This window comes from Glycine max, chromosome 13 (assembly GCF_000004515.6).
Source record: "Glycine max cultivar Williams 82 chromosome 13, Glycine_max_v4.0, whole genome shotgun sequence".
Lineage (NCBI taxonomy): Eukaryota > Viridiplantae > Streptophyta > Magnoliopsida > Fabales > Fabaceae > Glycine > Glycine max.
The window spans coordinates 2668101-2692056 of NC_038249.2; the positions used below are offsets into that span (position 1 = coordinate 2668101).

The window sequence follows — 23956 nt, forward strand, 5'->3', positions numbered from 1 at the left end:
CTTGAAAAATAGGGAAGAAAGTGCAAATACAACATGGATCTCTTAGTAAGCAGATTCAGTTAGAGTTAGAGAAAGGAGCGTCTCACAAAATAAGAAATCGTGTCGGGGAGGTTCCTTCTCGTCCAAACCAATGATCATCGCTTCTTGGAACATCAGAGGCTTTAATTTGCCTCTGAAGCATCATGCGATGCAAAAATTCCTTCATAACAAGGGAGTTAATGTGATGGCTATTCTGGAAACAAAGTTGAATACTATATCAGAGGAGAACACCTTGAAAAGAAAGTTTGGAGATTGGAATTTCTCTCTTAACTTTGCTTCTCACAATGTTGGTCGGATTCTCATCCTTTGGAAATTTGATAAAGTTACTCTTTAGGTCTTGCAATCCTCTGCTTTGTTGATTCACTGCTCCATTGTCTGTAAAGTAACAAGCAAGCAGTTCCAAGTTTCCTTCATATACGGTCTCCACTCAGTGATGGCTAGAAGGTCCTTGTGGATTAACCTGAGCAGCATTAGTGCTTCTCTGAATTGCCCCTGGCTCCTTATAGGAGATTCAACAGTATCCTCTCTCCCAATGACTGTTTCAATAGCATTGACATCAGTGCTTATGAGATGCAGGATTTTGCTGCCTGTTGTTCTGAGCCTGGGCTGGGGAACCTTAACAGTCATGGGTCCATGTATACCTGGACTAATGGTAGAGTTTGGAGCAAACTAGACCGGGCCCTCTGCAATAAGCTCTGACTCAAATCCTTTGAAAAGTCTTCTTGTGAAGTGGTGGGTTTTGAATCAATTTGACCACACTCCTTTAGTGGTGACCACAGAGGTGTTGATGCCCAGAGGTAATTCCCCCTTTAAATTTAATAATGCAATTATGGATCACCCAAATTTTCTAAGCATTGTTTCAGATGGCTGGAGTCATCAAGTTTCTGGATGTTGCATGTTTAAAGTTTGCAAGAGACTGAAAACTCTTAAAGCTCCTTTGAAGCTTATCTTTAAACAAGAATTCAGTCACATTGCTTACCAGGTGGAACAAGCTGAAGCCGAATATAATAGACTGCTCAATTCCCTCCAGTAGAATCCTCTTGATTCATCCCTTCTCATGCAGGTTAACCGTACAAGAGGTTAGGTTATCCTGCTCAGGAAAGCAGAGTCAAGGAATGTAGCTTAGCTCATAAAAAACAAGTACCTTTTGCAAGCAAACAAGTGTTCCAAGTTTTTCCACGCTTTAATTAAGCATAACATGCACAATCTTTTTATTGCTGCAATAAAGTTGGATAACAGTCAAAACACATCCTCTCAATCCGAAATTGCTAATGCCTTTGTCAATTATTCCAAGGCTTTATTTAGTGCTCAGGAGAACCTCTTTAGTAGTCTGCAACTCGGGTCCTAAAGTTCCCATTGATTGCTTTGCCTCTTTACTTAGCCCCATCACCAAGCAAGATGTCTGGAATGTTATTTTAGGGATGGGCAACAATAAAGCGTCGGGTCCTGATGGCTACAATGCCTTATTCTTTAAGAAGGCTTGGAACATCATAGGGGATGACATTTTTGTTGCTGTCAATGAGTTCTTTATGTTAGCAAAACTACTAAAACAAATCAATCATGCTCTTATTGCTCTCATTCCAAAGTCTGACCAAGCATCCCAAGTGAACCATTTTAGACCGATCTCTTGTTGCAATTTGTTGTACAAGATTATTTCTAAGATTTTGGCCAACTGAATAGCCCCAGTGTTGGAGCATATTATTGGTGCATCCCAATCTGCGTTTCTAAAGAATTGGAAAATGATGAACAACATTTTCCTTATTCAAGAGCTCCTTCGCAAATATGCTCGCAAGAGAATTTCTCCTAGATGCCTCTTGAAGATTGATTTACATAAGGCATACAATTCCATTTCTTGGGAGTTCCTGGATTGGATGCTTAAGTCTATGGGTTTCCCAACTCAGTTTTGTTCCTGGATTATGGAATGTATCACTACCACTTCTTTTAGTGTGGTGGTCAATGGATCTATCTATGGTCATTTCAAAGGTCAACATGGATTAAGGCAAGGGGATCCTCTTTTCCCTTACCTCTTTGTTCTCTGTCTGGAATATTTTTCCTGTGATCTTCAAAGCCTCAAGGATAACATCAACTTTAAGTTTCACCCAACTTGTGATGTTGTTCAACTTTCACACTTGGCCTTCGCAGATGACATTATGCTCCTGTCCAGAGGAGACTTGCCTTCAGTTTCAACTATATTTGCCAAGCTCCAGCACTTTTGTAATGTTTTGGGGCTATCTATCAACACCAACAAGTCATCCATTTACTCAGTGGGAGTGGACCAAGATGTTCTTTCAAATATCCAGCAGCTCACTGGATTTAGTTTGAGCTATTTCCCTTTTAGATACTTGGATGTTCCTCTTTTATCTTCCAGACTCAATGTCTGTCACTATGCTCCCCTGCTTTCTTAGATTACAAGCCTTATCCAGGGTTGGAGCAGCAAAACTCTCTCCTATGCAGGGAAGGTGGAGCTAATTAGAGCTGTCATTCAGGGAATTGCCAACTTTTGGACGGATATCTTTCCTTTACCTCAATTCGTTCTAGACCGTATCAATGTTTCCTACCGCAACTTTCTTTGGGGCAAAGCTGAGGTGGGTAAAAACAAGCCCTTAGTAGCTTGGTCTAATATTTGTTCCCCCAAGAAAGAGGGGGGATTGGGACTCTTCAACCTAAAAAACTGGAACCTTGCTCTCTTTTCCCGTATTCTTTGAGACTTTCATTCAAAAAAGGACTCTCTTTGGGTCCAATAGGTCCACCATAATTATTTTAAAGGAGGCAATGTTTGGGACTTCATTAGTTCAGCTTCAGATTCAGTTTTGATTAAGAAGATCATACACATTAGGGACATTATTACCATCAAAGAAGATAATGTGGAGGCTGCCAAGCAAACTCTCAACTCTTGGAATAGCAATGAGCAGTTGCTTGCTGGGAAGGCTTATGACTACATTAGAGGGGTCAAGCCTGCTGTCAATTGGAATTCTGTTGTTTGGAATCCTGCCATTCCTTCCAAGATGTCTTTTATCTTATGGCTTGCTACCAAGAACCATCTGCTCACTTTAGACCGAGCTGCTTTCTTGAACAAGGGTCTACTCTGTCCTTTGTGCAGAACTAAAGCAAAATCCCATGCTCATTTGTTCTTTTCCTGCAGAATCTCCCTCCAAGTCTGGGCCAATATCCGTGATTGGATTCCTCTCCACAGGCAAACAATTTCATTACAGTGCACTATCAATTCCCGTATTTGTGGTAGAGCCACCTCTGGTACTTGGGGCAAATTTCGGTGCTTGGCTTTGGCAATTGCAGTTTACTGCACCTGGATATCTAGGAACCTTTTACTTTTTGAGAATTCACCTTTTTCTGTAATTAATATAATTAACAAGATCAAATTCCTTGTTTATAAACATTCGCGTGTTAGGGTGCCTATTGTTTTGCTTGCTGCGGGGTATGTCCCATTTACACTATAATCTTTTGAGTTTAATATACTTTACATTCTTTACGGGAAAAAAAAAAGCTATGGGATAATGTTCACAAACCTGTGAGTCTTTTGATTCATTTGGCTACTCAATTCCTACATGATTGGAGGTCAGCACAGTCCACAAATGCCCCAGTTCTTCATGATAATTCGAGCCAACATGCTCTTGCATGGGAAAAGCCGCAACATATGACTTTTTAATGAAGTTGTTGCATGTATCAGGGATCACAATGGTTGTTTCCGTTGTTGGAAAAAACTAGAAGTCAGAAGTACAAAACAAAAAAAATATAACACAGATTGAAGGTTTGTTGTGCCGTGAAAAATCACTGCCTTGAAAGCAAAATTCGGCTAGACCTTGATGCAATCTAGTTTGCCGACTGCTCCCCAAGGTTAACACAACGAGCCTATGAACACGTGCACTCGTGGCCTTAGGCTATGGAAATCACAGAACAATTGCCCAGAATTTTAGAAGTAGATAATAAGAAAAGAATTGAAAATTATTTTCTGCCCTTGCAAGACTATGACAGTCCTCTTTTAATAGCAAAACAATGAAAAACGTCTTTTTCTTTTCCTGTCCACAAATCATTATTATTAGCTACACATTTAACAAATTGACCGTTAGAGAATTGCTAATAAAGTGGAGGTTATGCTATTTGGTTTATAGCTAATCAAGAGCATTAAAAAAAGGAAATATTTGTTAAAAGAATAACAATCAAAACTGATTAAAATCAGTTAGTAAATTTGGGAATAAAGAAAAGGAATATTATATTTCCGTTGTGGGACATCACAGTGAAACAATTGTGGCTTCAGTTTGCCATTGTCCAACATCCTTAAAGCCACAGGAGGCTCAAGCTCAAGCTCTTCTCATTGCTATTAAAAAGGTATCGACGTTGAGGCTACAATATCATAATGATTGAATTGATACATAGTGAAGTAAGGCAACAATTGTGTCTAGGTAGTGAATTACTCTTGAACTACCAAGAAAACCTATGATGATTCCGTTATAGCTATTGAAAATTCTTTTATACAGTTTGTACGTCGACAAACAAATCCAGTTGCTTATTGTTTAACAAAGACATCTAGATTTGATGTTAGTCCTCATTATTTTGATATCATTCCTAATTGTATTCACTATTTTATTATGAATGAAATGAGATGAGCAGGTTTTTGTCAAAGAAAAAAAAAACATAGCCAAAACCATTCATATATAATTCAAAGTAAAATTGTTTATTTGAAAAAATTGAAAATGGGTTGGCGTTGCCCTTTTGAATTGGAGTTGGAATATTGATAAGTGATAACTCTACTTGTTTTAACATGTTCTTCTTCTCTCTTCTTCCCAATTAGACAGTTACCACGTCATCGTTGCAATATTTATAGTTGAAAATGAAATGGCTATAAATTAGGAGCTGAGCATTTTCATAAGATTGAAAATAACAGCTTTCATTACAAAAGGCTCATTCATTTCACTCTTTGGGAATTGCTTCCTGCCCCCTACTCCGGAATGTAATTTACATTCTAGACTAATCATTCTGAAATGTAAAAATTTACATTCTGGATTACATTCTAAAAAAGCTAATCCATAATGTAAAATTATATTTTGGATTAAACTTTCCATAAGATTAAAAAGGTGCAAGAAGCAAATCCGGAGATATAGGAAGCAATTGCCTCACTTTTTCAGTTTTTCCTATACCAAACGGCTATTGCTGCAATCCCACTTTCTTCCCACACTTCCCATTGTATTATCGAAAGCCTATTCTAGAATGAAAATTACATTTTTAGAATGGACTTTTTATAATGCAATAAGTAGTGCATGAAATAATAATAGGAGTGCAGCAAGTTTTATTATCTCTCATTTCACCTTGTGTCGAATATGGGGATATTTTAAATCCATTAAGCAATTAAATTCTTGACAGAAAACTTCTGCTACTTATTCTTGCAATGTGTCAACAATATTATTATTATTACTATTATTCGAAAACGTATAAAAATTGTTTTATTAATTTTAATAAATTAGTCTAGTTCTACAGAATTGATGCTTTATTTGGATTGGAAGTGAAATATAGTGAAAAGAATTAAGAGAGAGTAGGAATGAAAGAGAGAGTAGAAAAAAATTGTATTTGGAAAGATAAAAATAATTTCCCTCTTATTTCATCCTACTTCGAAGAGAAAGTATTTTGGTAAATCTAAAATTTCTTCATTTTTTCTCTCAAACAAACAGTAAAATTAATATTTCCATCTTATTTTTCTCCCTCGTTATTTTAACCAAAAGCCAATAATCATTGATCCTGTGATTTCCTTGGCATAGAGTCTTGCTTGTACAAGGTTGTGTATAAATTAAAATATGTTTAATTATCCATTTAATTCCTATAATTTTTAAATTTATCCTTTTTAGTTTTTATAGTTAATAATTGAATTTTTTAGTCTTTAAAATTTACATTTTAATTCTCAAAAGGTCTTTACCATTAAAAAATTTTAACTAACGGAATTAAAAAAAAGTTTAATGATGAGGATCTTTTGAAAATTAAAATGTAATCTTCAAAAACTAAAAAATTCACTTATTAACTATAGGGACTAAAAGAGACAAATTTAAAAACTATAAGGAAATTAAAGCATTAAAATAAATTAGAAAATTACAATATTTTTGGTCAATTGAAATAACATAATCTAAGTGCATCAATGCACCCAAATAAAATACCAAGTCACAGACAAAACTTGTATCGGTCCATGTCCAATATATATATAGACTACCATCAACATGCATAGTATCCTATTCTATACATGAGAGATTGAATTTACAATTTTTGTCTGATTACATAAAAGAGTTGGGTAAAATTATATATGTAGACTGTGTGCTATACATGTCAAAGCCAAATATTACAATTTACAACCTTTGTAGTTTATCTGGAACTGTTAAAAGTAAGCCACTTATCATGCCATCTCAGGCATTTGTACATGTGACTATATAGCAGAGGGGGAGTTTACATGACCACATCACAGACATGGAAGTATGGTTAAGGTCAAAGAACTTAGAAGGCTTTTTAAATTCTTGGAAAAGAATTATGCAGCAGAAATTGCCAAGCTTTAACAGAAAGGCAATCCAAACACCATTTTCCTGAAGGGGGCACTTTGTGATAACATCATCATCACAAGTTGGACATCCTTCACAGTGAAGGACAAAGAGTCGGCTCCGGATCCCGAGCTTACACTGTTAAACACAGCCCTTTTCCTCCTTGAAGAACATCAATCAAGGCCCCTCCTGTGATAAAAATCAGATAGCTTGTCATTGGAGGAACAAAGAATGCATCAAATTTTCATCCATTTTTTTAAGGAAACTGTTTTTCTTTTGCAACTATATGACTGTTTCCTTTTATAAAACATGGTTAAAAGCTGTACATTCAGAAGCTTCTGGTTGTGCTCAAAGGATCATAATCGTAGACGTCACCAGCTTTGACAAACCGGCCTTTCACGCGCCTTCTGACATCAGCCCTTGCCTTGCGAGAGGCATACCTCACTTTTTTGTCAAACCTAATAAGATAACAATAATGGATGTTCAGTCAACTTAGAGCAAACATGATTTAATTTAAAAAGTATTATTGCAATCACTTACATCCGTGTCTTCTTCTTTTCCTTGTACCGCATGACAGCATTACTACGGTTGGCTGATTGTAGGGAATTCTCAGGACAAGGAGCAAACCAAGGAGGTTCTCCCATGAGAAGCATTGAAGAAGCCCCACAGTCTTGATAGTCTCCAGCACTACTGTCTCCGGTAACGCCAGAAAAAGAAAGGTTTGATTGAGCTTGCCTTCCCGTAAAACAAAGAATTGGTTCAGTTTTAGTACTCAAAATGGAATCTGCAGATGCTGCATTGCTGCAAGCTGGTTGCATTACATTGACCTGTCCAACCGACGACCCCTGGACATAAAGTTAGATCTGAAAATAAGTATGGCATGAAAGAAATGTTAACCAACACAATTCCCCACAAAAGAAATTAAAATGCTATGTCCAGTGCAACTAACACATTGTAAGCATGCATCACACTGTACAGTGAACATCTCATTCTTAACACTTGAATGTATGCACCATATGTAGATGAACAAAATATATGTTCCACTTCAAATAAAAATTAAGATTTAAGGAATGAATATAAACTGATATATTGTGTTATTTCTTTTAACATTATGCAAATTCCATACAATCAGTATTTAACATCAGTATTTGCACTTTGATTGTTTTTGTCGACGACCAACCCTACTAAAAGCTTAATCCATCAGGTGGAGGCTCAAGAATGGTTTTTACATCAAACACGTCCCTCACCTAGGAGCCCTTTGTGAGCTTTGAACCATGTGTTGAAGTTCCACTTTTATTTTGAAGAACGGGAACAGCATTATTTGAACTCTTGACCACTTGGTCATAGACTCATAAAGGCTTTCATGCCATGTCAGGGGTCAACTCTCCCAAAAGCCTAAGCTAATACTGGAGACTGATGAATGTCTAACAGTTTGCTATTGCAATATCAGTTTGATCAATTTTCAGAAGAATTATTAAGTTAAGAATATTGCATGTGTTCAAAAAGAATTGTTAAGAGAAATTTTGTATAAAGGCAGTGGGCTGCATACTGGATTTATAGCTTGATTATAATCAATGAATGGAGTACCGAAGGGGTAATTAGAAGCTAACAAATGACATCAAAGGGGTAATTAGTTGCTATTCTATAGTCTAATCATTATCTGATCAACATAATTACAGTTGATCAAGTGCTAATATTGTAACAGATGCTAATTTCGCTAGAATGAAGCCATTAATCTGACCCTACCTTCCAATATTCTTCCTTTAGCATTAAACTATTAGCTATTACACTGCTTAATTACCACATATATGAAGCTTACCAAGAAAAAAATCCGGTCCCAGAAAGATTAGGGGAGAAAAAAGTGTTTTAAAGACCTTAGTTAAACATGGCATATAACCACAATAATTGTCAATCTTTCATCATTTTCAGAAGACCAAAGAACCAGATTCGTACATCAAGTATAAGCATAGCATCAATATTACTCAAATACACAAAAGATAGTCACATGCAAAGGCAGAAGAGATTTCTTTTTTCCTTCATTTTACCATTCATCTCACTCCATTATTACCATCATCACTCCACTTAAAATTTATCGAAGGGAGTAAATCAGCTACAATGAAGTTGTCAAAGACTTTGAGTAACTTCATTTTATTGTTCTCTTAATTCACCATAATGGCTTGCAATAAGAGACAGAAGGTGGTGCAGCTCAACACTGTCCAGCAACTTCAACTTGCAAAGATGTATATGTATAACGCAATGCATTCATATTACAGCAGTGTAGACCACGAATCACATTCCAATGCAAACAGCCTAAGTTGAAATAAAATAGACAAGAAAGGCACGCATACTAACTGAGCTAAATATTTTATTAAAATATTTATAAAGAAAGTATACTATGAAAAGGCAGAGATGGAGAGAGACAGAGGACAAGAAGTGACCTAAGGGCTGTTTGATTGTCATTTTTAAAAACAGTTTTCTATTTTTCAAAACAGAAAAAAAAAAAAAAAACTGATTTAATAAGGTTTGTTTGGGTTTTTTATTATAAAAACAGTTTATTAAAGCCAGTTTTGAAATCAAGAAAATCAGCACACTGAGGCTGAGGTGCCAACATAGTTGGAATTTGTGATGCCTTTGCACTCCAATTTTGTTTAAAACAAAAAAGAATCAAGAAAATCAGAACATAAGATGTTTTCAAAATTGCACTTTTGTTTTCACAGTGGCAAATGTGCAAATAAGCCATAACAACTTCTCCTTATCCTTTTAATTCTGTTTTTGAAATCACCTGATCAAACAATTTTTTTTCTATTATTCTTAAAAATAGTTTCAAAAGCTATTTTGCAAAATAGTTTTGAAAAACAAAAATAAAATCAAACACATACATAAATTCTTGATCAAATAATAGGGCAGAGGTAATTAAAATCACAACGGAGCACACTTATAATGCAACTTGCCTAAAAATCCCAGTTGAGACTGAAGCTGAACATAGGCCCTAATTCTAAATATTTATGTTAATAATTAAAATGTTCAGAAAACCAGATGATCAAGGAGAAAACAAATGCACATTTGTGAATAGACAAGAACATCATATGAAGTATCAGAACATAACATGTGATGCTCCAATGGTGAAAAAGCCATGACTATCACAGACAAAAGATGGCTAGAGTTTATCACCTCAGCAGCAATAGCATCCTCACAACTGAAATCTCCAGCAGACATGTCTTTTGTCCCAAACAAGCTATCAATTCCACCATTTTCAAATAGCTCTTCAGAATGACTGAGGGCCATACCAAAAAGTTCTTCATAGTTCTCAAGATTTAGATCCACTTCATCCATGTTGAAATCATCATACAGATTATCATTTTCACATAATGCGGGGAATTTTGTAGCAGGACAGTATAACTGCAGATTGAAAATGAGATATTAGCAATGTGAATAATATGATGAAATTATGAGAATTTTAATGTAGAACATTAGAATTTTGTTAACTCGTTTCAGTAAACAAGACATAAATCGGAAAATTCATATATGATCTCCTTTTAACTAAGCTAATCTAGTGGTGATAGAAATACGCCCACTTTTGTTTTCAGTTCAAGCCACCAATAAATAAGGAAAACCATTATTTTTGCAAAACCAAAACATACCTTAAACCAAGAAACAATAAAGTAACCAAAGCAAGTATCTTTAAATACAGCAATAGTTGTATAGAAAATGAAACAACCACAGAAGTTTAAAATTGAACCAAAGGAATCATAATTCATTGAATAATTTTGTCATTACTCTTGAGTATTCTCTATGGAAACAAAATTTTAAAGCCATCAAACAAATTAAGACAAAGTTGCCATCCCTTGCAAACTTGCAATTTCATTCCCTGAGCTGTTGTTAGAAAGTCCATTACACCTAGCATTGGTGGTGTGATTAATGATGACAATGATTATGTGTGTGTTTGGTCCAGAATTGATTCTGGGTTGAAGCAACTTTGAGTCGCTTCTACGTTGGATCCAAAATTTTGTACTGAATTTTACTCCTAACTTAATTTTATAATAAAACATCCAAACATAAAGCACATCACTTCAAAATCAATTCCATTCAAAATCAATTTTACCAACACCCATCCAAACACAGACTATGACACCAAACATACCTTTGAAAGACATTCATTGGCAGGTCTAGCTGGCTGGTCCAGAATACGAGGTTTGGAGCTTGATTCAGGCATTGAAGATGTACCAACCAAAGACTTGTCCAAAGCAGGTTGATCAGTAACTTCATCTGAACCAGACACATTCTGGCCCTCTGGAGGAACCCCAACACTCTTGTTCTCATTAATACTCATTAAGCCTAGTTCTTGCTCACATGTAGATTCACTTATGGCAGCGATATCTAACACAAATGACCATATTGAAGACAGTTCAGCCGCTGAAGGGCAGCCAGAGTAGCAATTGATTGCCTGTCTCTTGTGTGTTGAAGAAGATGTAGAGGTGCCATGACCCAACCAATCACAATTCTGACAAAGTGAAATTTTCTCTTCAACACACCTTACAAAGGCAGGTTGTGAATTGCATCTCTCACATAAAAGGGTGCGTGAATGACGCTTAGAAAGGGCATTAGCAGAATGAACATTCCGATCACAAGACAAACATAAGCATGCAGCATCAGAGCGGCAGTACACCATGGATCTCTGGTCTCCACAGAAATCACATATATAGCCCATCTTTAGACTCACTTTTCTCTTGCCCCTTAGTGTAAATTAAGGAATCTCCACCTAGTAACAGTCTTTACAAACCACAATATGCCGTGAAAAATAGAGAAGTTCCCCCTCCCTATCTGAAGATGCAGAAGCCGAATTCTGTGTCATATAACATAGAAGCCATCAGACAATGTGACAAAGAAAGCAGGATTTTAATACTGTAAATTCAGCAGCTACCAAGAAACAAAACATTAAACACTTTAATGAGAACATATACATAGTGATATAAAGACATCAAAAGGGGAAAGAAACAAACAAAAATGAGAATACTGCTGCCAATTCTGATAAATGGTATAGACTATAGATACTATGGCAAGTAATTATGGGACCAATATTATGAAAACTTGCAGTCAACACCAACAAATTAAGAAAAAGTTCAAAGCAAAGAAAGCATCGATGTATGCCTCCATATCTGATGTATATTCAGGATTTGAAGTGATAGAAAGGGAAAGTAAATTCGACCGAGAAAAAGAAAAAAAAAGCTAACAAACTCGAAAAAATATTTCCACATCAGAACGAAATTATACAATAGCAAGTGATTCTTTCAAAATAATAATAAAATTATAGTAGAGACAACATCACCTAATAATAATTACTAGAAGAAATACCAGAGGGACTTCAGACTTGAAATTAAAATTTATTACATACACTAAATCAAAATTTACATATCAAAGTTACCATTTCATTTAATCTACAAACATGGGCATTTCCAACATCAACAAAAACAACACCTAAATTCAAAGACCAAAAAGTTATGGCTAAATAACCAAAAATTCAGAAACACCATTAACTAACACAGAATCATATGCCCACATAAAAAAAAAAAAAAAAAACAAAGACAGCAAGAATAACACATCTAATCCAATCACAACATACTAGAAGAATTAACAGTTCCTTAAAATTCTCAACTTTTCTTTGCCTTGATCCCCCATAAAAAGTCCCATGCTCAGAAAAACATTAACTTTGAATTAATACAGAAATTGTATATAAAAAAAATACACACAGAAAACAAAAACGTGGGTTTTCACGAAAGATGAGAAAGTACGAGGCAAGAAAATTACCTTACGGCAAGGAAGACAAAGAGAACAAGATCGGTAAGCAAAAGGGCTTTGCTTTTTCAGAATAAAAAAATTATATTTATGTTTATGCAATACTTGAAAGCAAAGCAAAGCAAAGAAAGAGCCCTATAAGTAGAAGTAGAAGCAGCTGAACTTTTTCAGCAGAACAGACATCACCTTGATTTCTCTTTCTCTCTCTTGCTTTTTTGGTTTTCTCTCTCCTCCTCTTGTGCTCTGCTAATAAGACTGTTGTATTGTGTTGTGTTGAGAAGTTGAGATAGAAGAGAAGATAGATAAATGTAGATCAGATATGAAAAGAAAAGAAGAATAATGCAAATAGGGTGTGTGTTTGTGTATAGGTAATGTGACATAAGCAAAGGCGATAAAAAGGGCAGACAAAAGGAGAAAAAAATATAATGCAAGTGGGGCCATGTCCTTTTCATAGTGAAAGGAAAAGGTTGGGCATTCCCTTTTTCTCTCCTTCCCATGAGAAAATATTATAAAATATTTCTATTTCGTGCACTTTCTCAATCTATCCGTGTTCCTGTGATTGTACAATCATATTATTTGCAAAAAAGAATTATATAACAAATATATAAATTAATGAATATATATATATATATATATATATATATATATATATGTGTGGTCATTGAAAGGTTGAACTTTGGCTAAAAAGTGCATCACATGCTGGGCTGAGGTGGACAAATGGTAGTGTGTTTTGCTTCTTACTTGTTACCTTTTTCACTATTTCTTTTTATTTTTCTCAGAGTTCGGCGGCGAAGAATCCATGGATTTGTTGGTACTTGCTTGGTTTCGTACCCCACAGCAATCACTTGCCAAATTATTATTTAATTTATATAGTAACCATATGCCTATAATTATGTGTTTATGAGTATTACCTGCTGCCTACTTTAATTAGTGTAGTTTGGAGCATCTTATATATAAAGTGGAAATGGATTAGGTCGGGTTCTATTTAAATCTAGCCTATTTATTTTATATTTTTATAATCTAAATCTAAATATGTTATTTATTAAGAGTTTATATTTTAGGTTTGGATTTGACATTTTTATAAGTTTAATATGATCCATTAGTATATTTAAAGATTTATTTTATATTAAGAAGTATAAGAAAATTATTATATAATAATATATAATATATAATATATCCTTAAATATGTTTTTATCTTTAATAAATATCTGATTTTGTATTTATTTTTTAATAAATTTTTGTTTTGTTTAATAAAATAACAATTTTATTTTTTGTCATTGACACTTATTTTTAACCTCTAATAAATTAACAAATTTTGTGTTTACTTTATGATAAATATTTCTCATTTGTTATCAATAAAAACAACAACAAAATTTGCTAATTTATTAGGAAGCAACCACAATTTTCTAATTTATCAGAAACTAAAACAAAATATCAAAGATAAAAAATAAAAGTGTTATTTTAGTAGGGACTGAACACAAAATAAAAATTTATTAGGTAACACATACAAAAATTGAGTATTTATTAAGAATAAAAAACATATTTGAGTATACAATATATGGTACCTTAAGTCCTCCTTTCGTTTGTTCAAGTATCCAAGTTTCAGTGACATCCTCCTTCTTTTGGAGCCGTGAAGATAAACATTGATGGCAGCTTGCTAGGCAACTCCAGTGCTTCAGGCTTTGGCATTATCATTCGATATCATCTTTGTAAGTGGATTAAAGGCTTTTCTGGTTCTTGTAAGTGCACTAATAATTTCCATGTTGAGCTTGCAACTATTTGTCATGGTATAACTTAAGCTTGGAACTTGGACTTCAAGAATGTTATTTGTGAAACCGACTCGCAAGACTCCTTCGATCTAATTCAAAAAGATTCCCAGAAGTTTCATCATTATCAATCCCTTATTTCCTGCAATCGGGATATGGCAGCAAGAGATTGGAGCATTATCTTCTAGAAAACTTATAAAGAGGCTAATCATTGTGCAAATTGGTTAGCTAAGTTTAATTTGGAGCCTTCTCAAGTGACTCTTTGCTTGTTTGGAACTCTTGTTTTTTTTTTTTACATGTAAGAATCAAATACGATACTAAGGGATTTACACACTCATTAAGTTTGCTTACTTTTATCCTTCTCAAATTCATTCTGCTTGTGTTGCATATGCTTTAGGTGTTGGAATTTTAAGGGATCCTTATAAAATATCAATAACCATCATGAACAAATTACGTTAAATTATCAAGAAAATTTTTATAAATACCTGGATCCATAATGATTAATCAAACAAACGTAGCGGAATCTGAATTCGTAACCGGTGGCTTCATGATTCTTCCTCAATCGGAACCTCTTTATTCCTTAATAGGACCTTCATAACTCTTCAGATGGAAAGAAAAGAAACTATGTGTGACGACTCGGTATATTGAGGACCGTAGCTTTCAGTGTGTTAACCTAATAGGGTTCTCAATATCCCCTAATGGGCCAACACTGACATCTACTCATTTAAGTCCATATGTCTAACTGACTCACTTAATTTGATCACATAAAATAAAACTACTAATGATAAATAGCTAATATAATTGTCTTATAATATTAGCCCACATTAATTATTGGAATAAAAAATTCCAACAATCTCCCACTTGGGGTACATATTGTAACAATTATATCAATAATCTTTAATCGCGCATCTGTATGCTATTTACCTTTAGACTTCCACCTTAACAACCTGGTCCATCTCATGTATCAATAATGGAATCACTGCGTCTTTTGACACTATAACAAATGTAACTAGACCCCAATGACCACCACATCAATACACTCAATGACATAGGTCAATATGGATAAGCAGCATGGAAATTACATGCAATGTGATCTCAATCATGCCTATCTCCAATTGGTCCAAAATTTATTCTTTATAGAGATCAATCCAAACATATCATAAATATTGCAAACAAAACAAGCTTATAATGAAATGATAAATTTTAACTTTATTTTTTCAGAAAATCCAAACAACAAAATGTTTGTAAATCGTAAGATATAGAACATAAGTAAGACTCCCACTAAACTAAGGTACTATCAGGAATTACACCCATATGAGCAGTGTGCTCATGAAAAACTTTAAGTGTCATACCTTTAGTAAGTGGATCAGCTAGCATGCAATGAGTTCCTATATGTTCTATGCAAATCTGTATTTTCTGAAGTTTTTATTTAACAACCAAATACTTTATGTCAACAAACTTTTACTTGGTTGAATCCTTAATAATACTGCTAAGATATTGTCCCAATAAACACCCGATGACTACTTAATGTTGACGACAACAGGTAAATCAGTTATAATAATTTAGCAATCATAAATTTTAGTATGATGTTTCATAGCAAAATATTAAATCCACCAACATGGTTAAATGTGGATCCTTATGTGGAGTGATTGCTATTAAGACATTCTGAAAAAATCAAAGTCAGAATACCCAATTATCTCTAAACTTCTAGACTTTCGATATGAAAACATGTAGTTTCTTCTTCTCTTCAATTAACACATAATGTGCTTTACTACTTTCTAGTGTTGCATACCAAGATTACTCATATATCACCTTAGGATTCCCACAAAAAAATATTTCAAGACAACAAAAAAAATTATAATATAACTGTTTTGCAACAATAAGTCGCATGATGATAGTAGCATGTCATCAGCATATAATACCAAAATAATAAATTTACTCCCATTGAACTTTTAGCACACACAATCATCAATCAAATTTACCTCAACACCATAAAAAATAATCATGATGAATTTTGTAATACCATAGACGAGAGACTTGTTTAAAAGCATAAATGGATTTCTTTAGTTTGCATACCATAGACTTTAGATCATCTTAAATAAGGTTTTCTAGTTGCACCGTATAAATTGTTTCATCAATATTTCCATTTAGAAACATAATCTTTACATCCATCTATGCAAAACAATTATCAAAATGATATACAGTGTCATTATAGTCCTAAGAAAGTCTTTCTAAGAAATCAGAGAGAAAGTTTCTTTGTGATCAATGTCTTCTTTCTTGTAAAACTTTTGGCGACAAGACAATATTTATATATCTCAAAATTACTCATTGAATCCCTTTCAACTATAGATATTTATCTACAACTTATGGGTTTCACACTTTCAAGCAATTTGATGATATCCCAAATGTCATGTTCAACCATCGATTTTATTACATCATTTATGACATCAATCCACTTGAGAGTTAAAGCACAACATAACTTGACTATGGTCAATTAGAACTTCTCAGTCAATCTAATGTCATATTCATGTTCTTAAAGAAATATAACTTAATCATATCAAATTACATTTTTCCTTTCTCTAGTGAATCTTCTTGATGACACTTCTTGAGGTTATTGAGTTTGAACTTTAGGTGGTGCTTGAAAGGGAATCTTAGTGTTGTCTTGTCTTTTAATAATGTCGGGAGTAACATCATTATTTAATTACTATATCCGTTTCTTGAACAATGGTAAGTACAAAGGCTTATCTATTGTCAATAACAAATTATTCTTTAAAGACAACACTCATTATGTTTCCTTCCCCTCCAAACTCAATTTCCTCAAGGATTCTTGCATGTCTCAAACATGAACCTAAAGTGGGATTGTAAAACTTATAAATGTGAGGGCTTTAAATGTAACAAAAAAAATTATAACTAATTATCTTTAAGTCCAACTTACCTTCATGCAGCCTATAAAGCATTGCTTCGACTGAACATCCCTAAATGTGTATATGCCTAATGTTGGAATTTTCCCGACTCATACCTATAGAGCAATGACTACTTTAATTGGTACCCTAAAAGGTGATGTAAGCTCCATTGGAGCTAGTAGGCCTAGGATCTTCTTCATCAATGGATTCCTTTGCTTCTTGGAAGATGAATGATAGCGGAATGGAGAAGGAAGAGAGAGGGGAGACGCCACTTCAAGGAGAAAATGAGTCTAGAAGAAGCTCATCATCATAGGAAGCCATGGATAAGAGCTTGAAGGTAAAAGAAGATGAATGAAGGGAGAGGAAGAGAAGAGCACGAAATTTAGTGCCTCTAAAGAAGTTGAAAAGATACACACACAAGGCTTCTATTTATAGCCTAAGTGTCACACAAAATTGGAGGGAAATTTGAATTTCTATTCAAATTTCACTTGAATTTGAAATTGAATTTGTGGAGCCAAATTTTGGAGCAAAAATTTCACTAATTATGATTAGTGAATTTTAGCTATGGTTTAGCCCACTAATCCAAGATCAAGTCCAAGATTCTCCACTAAGTATGCTTAGGTGGCATGAGACATGTAAAGCATGAAGAACATACACAAAGTGTGACTATATGATGTGACAATGGGGTGTAGCAAGCAAATGCTCACCTCCCCCTCTAAAATTTAATTGGATTGGGCTTCTCCCAATTCAATTAAATTTATTTTCCTACACACACATCAAATATTCATTTAATGCATGTGAAATTACAAAATTACCCCTAATACACAAACTAGTCTATGTGCCCTAAAATACAAGGGCTGAAAAATCCTACATTTTTAGGGTACCCTACCTATATTATGGAGCCCTAAATACAAGGCCCAAAAATAATGATACCTTAATCTAGTATGTACAAAGATAACTGGGCTCATACTTAGCCCATGGGCCCGAAATCTACCCTAAGGCTCATGAGAACCCTAGGACCTTCTCTTGCATCTCTGGCCCAATCTTCTTAGAATCTTCTATCGAATTCCCTTGGGGGGTAGGATTGCATCAAAAGGATATAAATTTCATTCTTTAATGTGTTTCCCCAAAGCGTCTTTGGTAGAGAAGAATTAAACTTCTTACCATATTTGTACAAGTCTAGTTTCATCATTCTGCAACTTTGTCCATGCTAGGTTTGCCTAACATTACATGTTGTAAAACAATTTCACAATTATTGAAGAAAAACACATGGGGACTCCAAATGTTGTACCTTATGTCATATATACCATAATATTCTCCACAGTCACATTTGACAACCTTAATTTTCTTTTTTTTTTCTTAGTAGTTCAACTTCATCTTTGAAAGACTAAATGTCTAAAGGCCAAAACTTCTCATAATTTAAATAAAGAGAAATCATCTATGAACATAATAAAATACATTTGTTCATTCCATGAATCCATAAGGAATAGAACACAAATATATGCATGTATTAGTTCTAAGACATCCTTATTTCTTTCAACACCTAAATTCCATTTTGTTTGTTTATTTTCCCTTTATATACTCAATATAGACTATAAGTTCCAACCAATATAAAGGATCCAGAATTTCCTATAACACAAGCATCCTAATTCTCTATTTAGCGATATGACTTAAGCGTTTATGTTATAAAGTAATGAAATTCTCATTTAATTTTAAGTTTTATACCACCCAAAAAATGTTTGCAATAGGAACACTCAAATATCCATAAAAGAACTCATAACTTGCAACACTTGAATCACACGAGAGACTAACTTTATTATTTCTAATTGAACAAAAATAACTAAATTTGTCCAAATTAGAAATAAAATTTGGTTTAATAAATAGCTCAATATATGTCTCAACCAAATTCAAATGAAATTGAGTCTTTTAAAGCAACATAAAAGTTCTCATAGCTCCAACTATAACTTTATGTCATTGTCCACATAGAAGAATCTTTCATTATCACTTGGCGGAGGACTCATTAGGATTTTTCAGCCCTTTTATTTTAGGGTAACATTGTCCACAAAAAATGTTTGCAATAGGAACACTCAAATATCCATAAAAGAACTCATAACTTGCAACACTTGAATCACACGAGAGACTAACTTTATTATTTCTAATTGAACAAAAATAAATAAATATATCCAAATTAGAAATAAAATTTGGTTTAATAAATAGCTCAATATATGTTTCAACCAAATTCAAATGAAATTGAGTCTTTTAAAGCAACACAAAAGTTCTCATAGCTCCAACTATAACTTTATGTCATTGTCCACATAGAAGAATCTTTCATTATCACTTGGCGGATGACTCCATAGGTAGCATTGTATAGACATGATTTTGTGAGTAGTAGAACCAAAATCTACCCACTAACATCCTTCGGTACAAAACTAAATTAACTTTAAAACAAACAAAAATGAGAAGTTTACCATTTTCACATACTAAATAGTGTAAATGAGACCTTTTTTTATATGCCTAATCCTACAAAAGCAAAAAAGAAATTTCTTATCTTGTTCTCTTATTTCTTTTCTAGAATAAATAAATAATTAGGCAATATCATTAACTCTCAACTGACTCCCTTTTCAAAGTCTAATACATGCACCTTTGAGATTCAAATAATATGAGTATTTTAAACCGTAGTAATAGCAATAACAATTAAAGAAAAGAAAATAAACATACAATACACAAATAATCTTTATGATAAATTTGAAGACCCAAATAAGATACCTAGTGCACCATTAATTCTCAATCTTTGGATTGAAGAAGACTAATTGTAAGTGGTACTCGCAACGCATTGATCAAACATTGGTGATAAGTCTTGTCAAATAAAAGTTGTTTTTGGACACTTCATTGCTCACATGGAAAACTTATATGATGATTACTCCGGTCAAATAATGATTGTCTTTGAACATTTCATTATTCACATGAAAAATCACATTATTTATAATCACCACATGTTTACCATCGCAAGCATGCAATTATTCTACCAAATTGTGTCTTCCTTTGGGCCGAGCACAATTTGCATGAATAATTCCATGCAACATCCATGTAAATTCAATCAAATCAACTTACGCAACAGAAGCTACTTTGGCAACATGTTGTTTCAATTAATTTAACAAAAAAACACATGACAATTTAATATAATAAATGAGAGGTCTTAAAATAACACAACTTTCACATATAATTTAGTTATACAAAAATATATATAACAGATAATGCAAATATTTTGCAGAATAGACCCATCACAAGATACCTAGCACAACATTAATTCCTAGATAAATTAATTTGTAGTTGATACTCTCAATGCAATGATTAAATATTGATAGCAAATTCTATCAAATAATAGTTTTTCTTTGTACTGACTATTATTCACATGAAAATACTTTATAATTATCACACATTTATTATCATAAGTACAAAATATTATTTGACCAAATTGTGTATTTCTTTGGGCCGAATACAATTTGCATAAATAATTTCATATGGATGTCTATGTAATTTTAATTAAATTAATTTTCATAATAGGGATTAGTTTTACAATATATCGTGTCAATCAATTTAATTAAAAAAATATTAGACATACAAATAAATGGAAAGAATATGTTGCTGCTAAATTTACACTCAATCATGATAGCAAAAATATAAAAAATTAATTACGACAAGTAAATATCATATCCTTAATTTATATTTAATGCTATCATTGATTTATATTTAAAATACCCAAGTAAATATTGTATCCGTAAATAACATTATCACAAATTTATGAAAGGAATTAAAAAAATCATGTATAAATTCCTAAAAGAAATTTTTAAAAGATTTTATATAAATAAAAATAATGATAAGATTATTCATAAAAAATATTTTCTTAGTACTGATTTATGTCTGTGATGTTTGTGCAATGTACCTTGGAATTCCAACATTAGGCATTTTGTTTTGTAGGTCCTAGTCGCTTGCTCTGTTCTTAATTTTCCTTAAATGATAAAAAATTATTATGCATTAAAATATTAGAGTGTGAAACATCGGCTCACATATTATTCTTATGTTACCCAATATTAAGTGATTTTTATTTTTATTTATTTTTTCTTTAACAAAGCCAAATATTTTTAATAAAAACGGTGAAGCAATTTTAAACTACAAGATGCGATCAAAAGTTGCCTACAAATATTACATGTGATAAATTAACAAAGTCTTTTAAGTCTCACCCAAAGAAAAGAATCTTTATTCTTTCTACCTATTTATGCTTATAGGAATTAACTTATTCACGACATTAAAATGATTCAAGTCTTCAAACCACTAAAATAATTTTATAATTTCATTAAAATAATTATAATATTATATATCATATTAATAATGATATTTTTATTAAAAAATATAATTCCTAAATAGGCTAGTCTGTTAGGCTTAATAGGTTTCTTTTAAAGATTATGGTTTGGCCTATTTAACCAAAAAGGCTTTTTAAAAAGCTTGATCTTAGTCATTTCATTAAACAAGTCAAGTTAAGCCTTAAATGGATTAGACCATAAGCCTCTGACAAGCGATTTGACCTACTCCCCTACTTATATCTTCTCACAAAGTCTTGTATGATTATTGAATAACTAAATTTCTTAAATATAACGGTTAAAATTCAATATTTTGATCATTTTTCACATCTTTAAAAAATATTATAATCCTTGACCAAAAAATTATTACAATAATCATCAAATTTATTAAATGGGAAAGCATAAACTTTAATACTATCATTTTGTGATCCTTTTGACTAACATTTTCTATTTAATAAGAATTGGATATTTGTAAAAGAATCCTGACAGTGATGCCACCAACATACGATGGAGGGTGTGATTTGGTGGCTTGGAAAGAATTTGGAGATGGTCAGTTTTTAGTGAGGTTAGCCTATACCTCTATTGCTTTCAATACAACTCTTGTTAGAATCTCCTTTTTCGCTCTTATTTGGAGGTGGAAAGGCCCAAAAAGGATGAAGGGCTTGTTATGGAAAATGGGAAAGGATTGTTTGATGAGAAATAAAATGAGATTTGCTATGAGAATAACTGAAGATAGTGGGTGCCCTATGTGCCATTTGCATGAGGAATCCATTATCCATGCCAGGAGGGACTACTCTGTGGAAGCAAAGCTTCATGATGAATCAACAATGATTCAAAATTGATTTGATGATAACAATGATGACAACAAAAGATGATGACAAAGGTGATGAACAAAAAGCTCAAAAGATCAAAGAACAACTCAAGTGAATCAAAGAACATCTCAAGTGAATCAAGAACAAGTCAAGAGTTCAAGAATTGAGAAGAATTCAAGACTCAAGAAGAAAGCTTACAATCAAGATTCAAGATTCAAGATTCAAGATCTCAAGAATCAAGATCAAGATTCAAGACTCAAGATTCAAGAATAAAGAAAGGACTCAATCAAGATAAGTATTAAAACGTTTTTCAAAACTTTGAATAGCACATGAGTTTTTGACAAAACCTTTACCAAAGAGTTTTTACTCTCTGGTAATCGATTACCATATTGTTGTAATCGATTACCAGTAGTAAAATGAGTTTGAAAAAGTTTTCAAACTGAATTTACAACGTTCCAAATATTTTCAAAAGGCTGTGATCGATTACAATGTTTTGGTAATCGATTACCAGTGTCCTTGAATGTTGAAATTCAAATTTAAAAGTGAAGAGTCACATGGTTTCACTCAAAAGCTTTGTGTAATCGATTAAACATATTTGGTAATCGATTACCAGTGTTTGTTTCTGAAAAATCTAAAGATGTAACTCTTCAAAAAGGTTTTGACTTTTTCAAATGGGTTTTAAGTTTTTCTAAAAGTTATAACTCTTCTTAATGGCCTTCTTGACCAGACATGAAGAGTCTATAAAAGCAAGGCTTTGTTTTGCATTTTAATTAAAATCTCTTACAATCCTTTACAAGCCTTGAATCTCTTTGAATTTCTTCTTCTTCTTTGTACCAAAAGCTTTCTGAAGTTTTCTGGTTTTCCAAACCTTGAAAACTTGTGTTATTCATCTTTTCATTCTCTTCTCCCTTTGCCAAAAAGAATTCGCCAAGGACTAACCGCCTGAATTCTTTTTGTGTCTCTCTTCTCTCTTTTCCAAAAGAATAAGGGACTAACCGCCTGAATTCTTTTGTGTCTCCCTTCTCCCTTGTCAAAGAATTCAAAATGACACAATCTGAGAATTCTTTTGATTCTTCCCATTCCCTAATACAAAAGCGTTCAAACGTTTAACCGCCTGAGAATTCTTTTGTATCCCCATTCACAAAGTATCAAAGGTGTAACAGCCTGAGATCTTTGTCTTAACACATTGGAGGGTACATCCTTTGTGGCACAAGTAAATGGTACATCTACTTGGGTTTGACTGAGAACAAGAGAGGGTACATCTCTTGTGAATCAGTTCTAGTGGAGGGTACATCCACTAGGTTCAAAGAGAACAAGGGAGGGTACATCCCTTGTGGATCTTTTCTTGTAAAAGGTTTTTTACAAGGTTGAAAGAAATCTCAAGGACCGCAGGTCGCTTGGGGACTGGAGGTAGGCACGGGTTGTTGCCGAACCAGTATAAAAGCTCTTGTGTGTTTGTTTCCTTCTTCCCTACTCTTTTACTTTCCGCTGTGCATTTAATTTCCGTTTTTACTTTCTGTTAAGTTTCTCTTCTACTCCATATTCTCTTAACAACATAAGTAAAAGCCTTAAAAGAGTAATTTTTAATTGGTAAAGTTTTAGGGATAATTAATTCAACCCCCCCTTTTTAATTATTCTGAGGCCACTCGATCCAACATACTCCTGTGCAGTTTTTGTGTGACAGTTTTACTTACCCCCAAAATTTTGGACTTTATTTTTTGCAGGTGATCATATTTCTTGGATGATGTGGAATTT

General features: G+C 33.2%; 2 protein-coding genes across 4 annotated transcripts; one reads left to right on the top strand and one right to left on the bottom strand.

The window, feature by feature from the left end:
* The first annotated feature begins 1778 nt into the window (after window positions 1-1778).
* LOC102668530 (uncharacterized) lies at window positions 1779-3494 on the top strand. The gene is made up of 3 exons (XM_006595248.1): window positions 1779-2321; window positions 2445-2624; window positions 2784-3494. Exons 1-3 carry the CDS (start codon window positions 1779-1781, stop codon window positions 3492-3494), a joined length of 1434 nt encoding a protein of 477 aa, XP_006595311.1.
* A 2748-nt stretch (window positions 3495-6242) lies between these two features.
* LOC100800832 (zinc finger protein CONSTANS-LIKE 9) lies at window positions 6243-12764 on the bottom strand. 3 transcript variants are annotated; one of them, XM_006593813.3, is made up of 6 exons: window positions 12549-12764; window positions 10711-11412; window positions 9741-9968; window positions 7110-7414; window positions 6896-7027; window positions 6243-6758 (listed from the first exon to the last, which is right to left on the bottom strand). In XM_006593813.3, the coding sequence occupies exons 2-5, from the start codon at window positions 11275-11277 to the stop codon at window positions 6898-6900; spliced, it is 1230 nt and encodes a 409-aa protein (XP_006593876.1). In that variant the 5' UTR covers window positions 11278-11412; window positions 12549-12764; the 3' UTR covers window positions 6243-6758; window positions 6896-6897. The 3 variants fall into 3 exon arrangements, with proteins under 3 accessions (XP_006593876.1, XP_003542186.1, XP_014621873.1); XM_003542138.4 differs by having other exon boundaries at window positions 12375-12764; XM_014766387.2 differs by lacking the exon at window positions 12549-12764 and adding an exon at window positions 12190-12359.
* Window positions 12765-23956: the final 11192 nt, after the last annotated feature.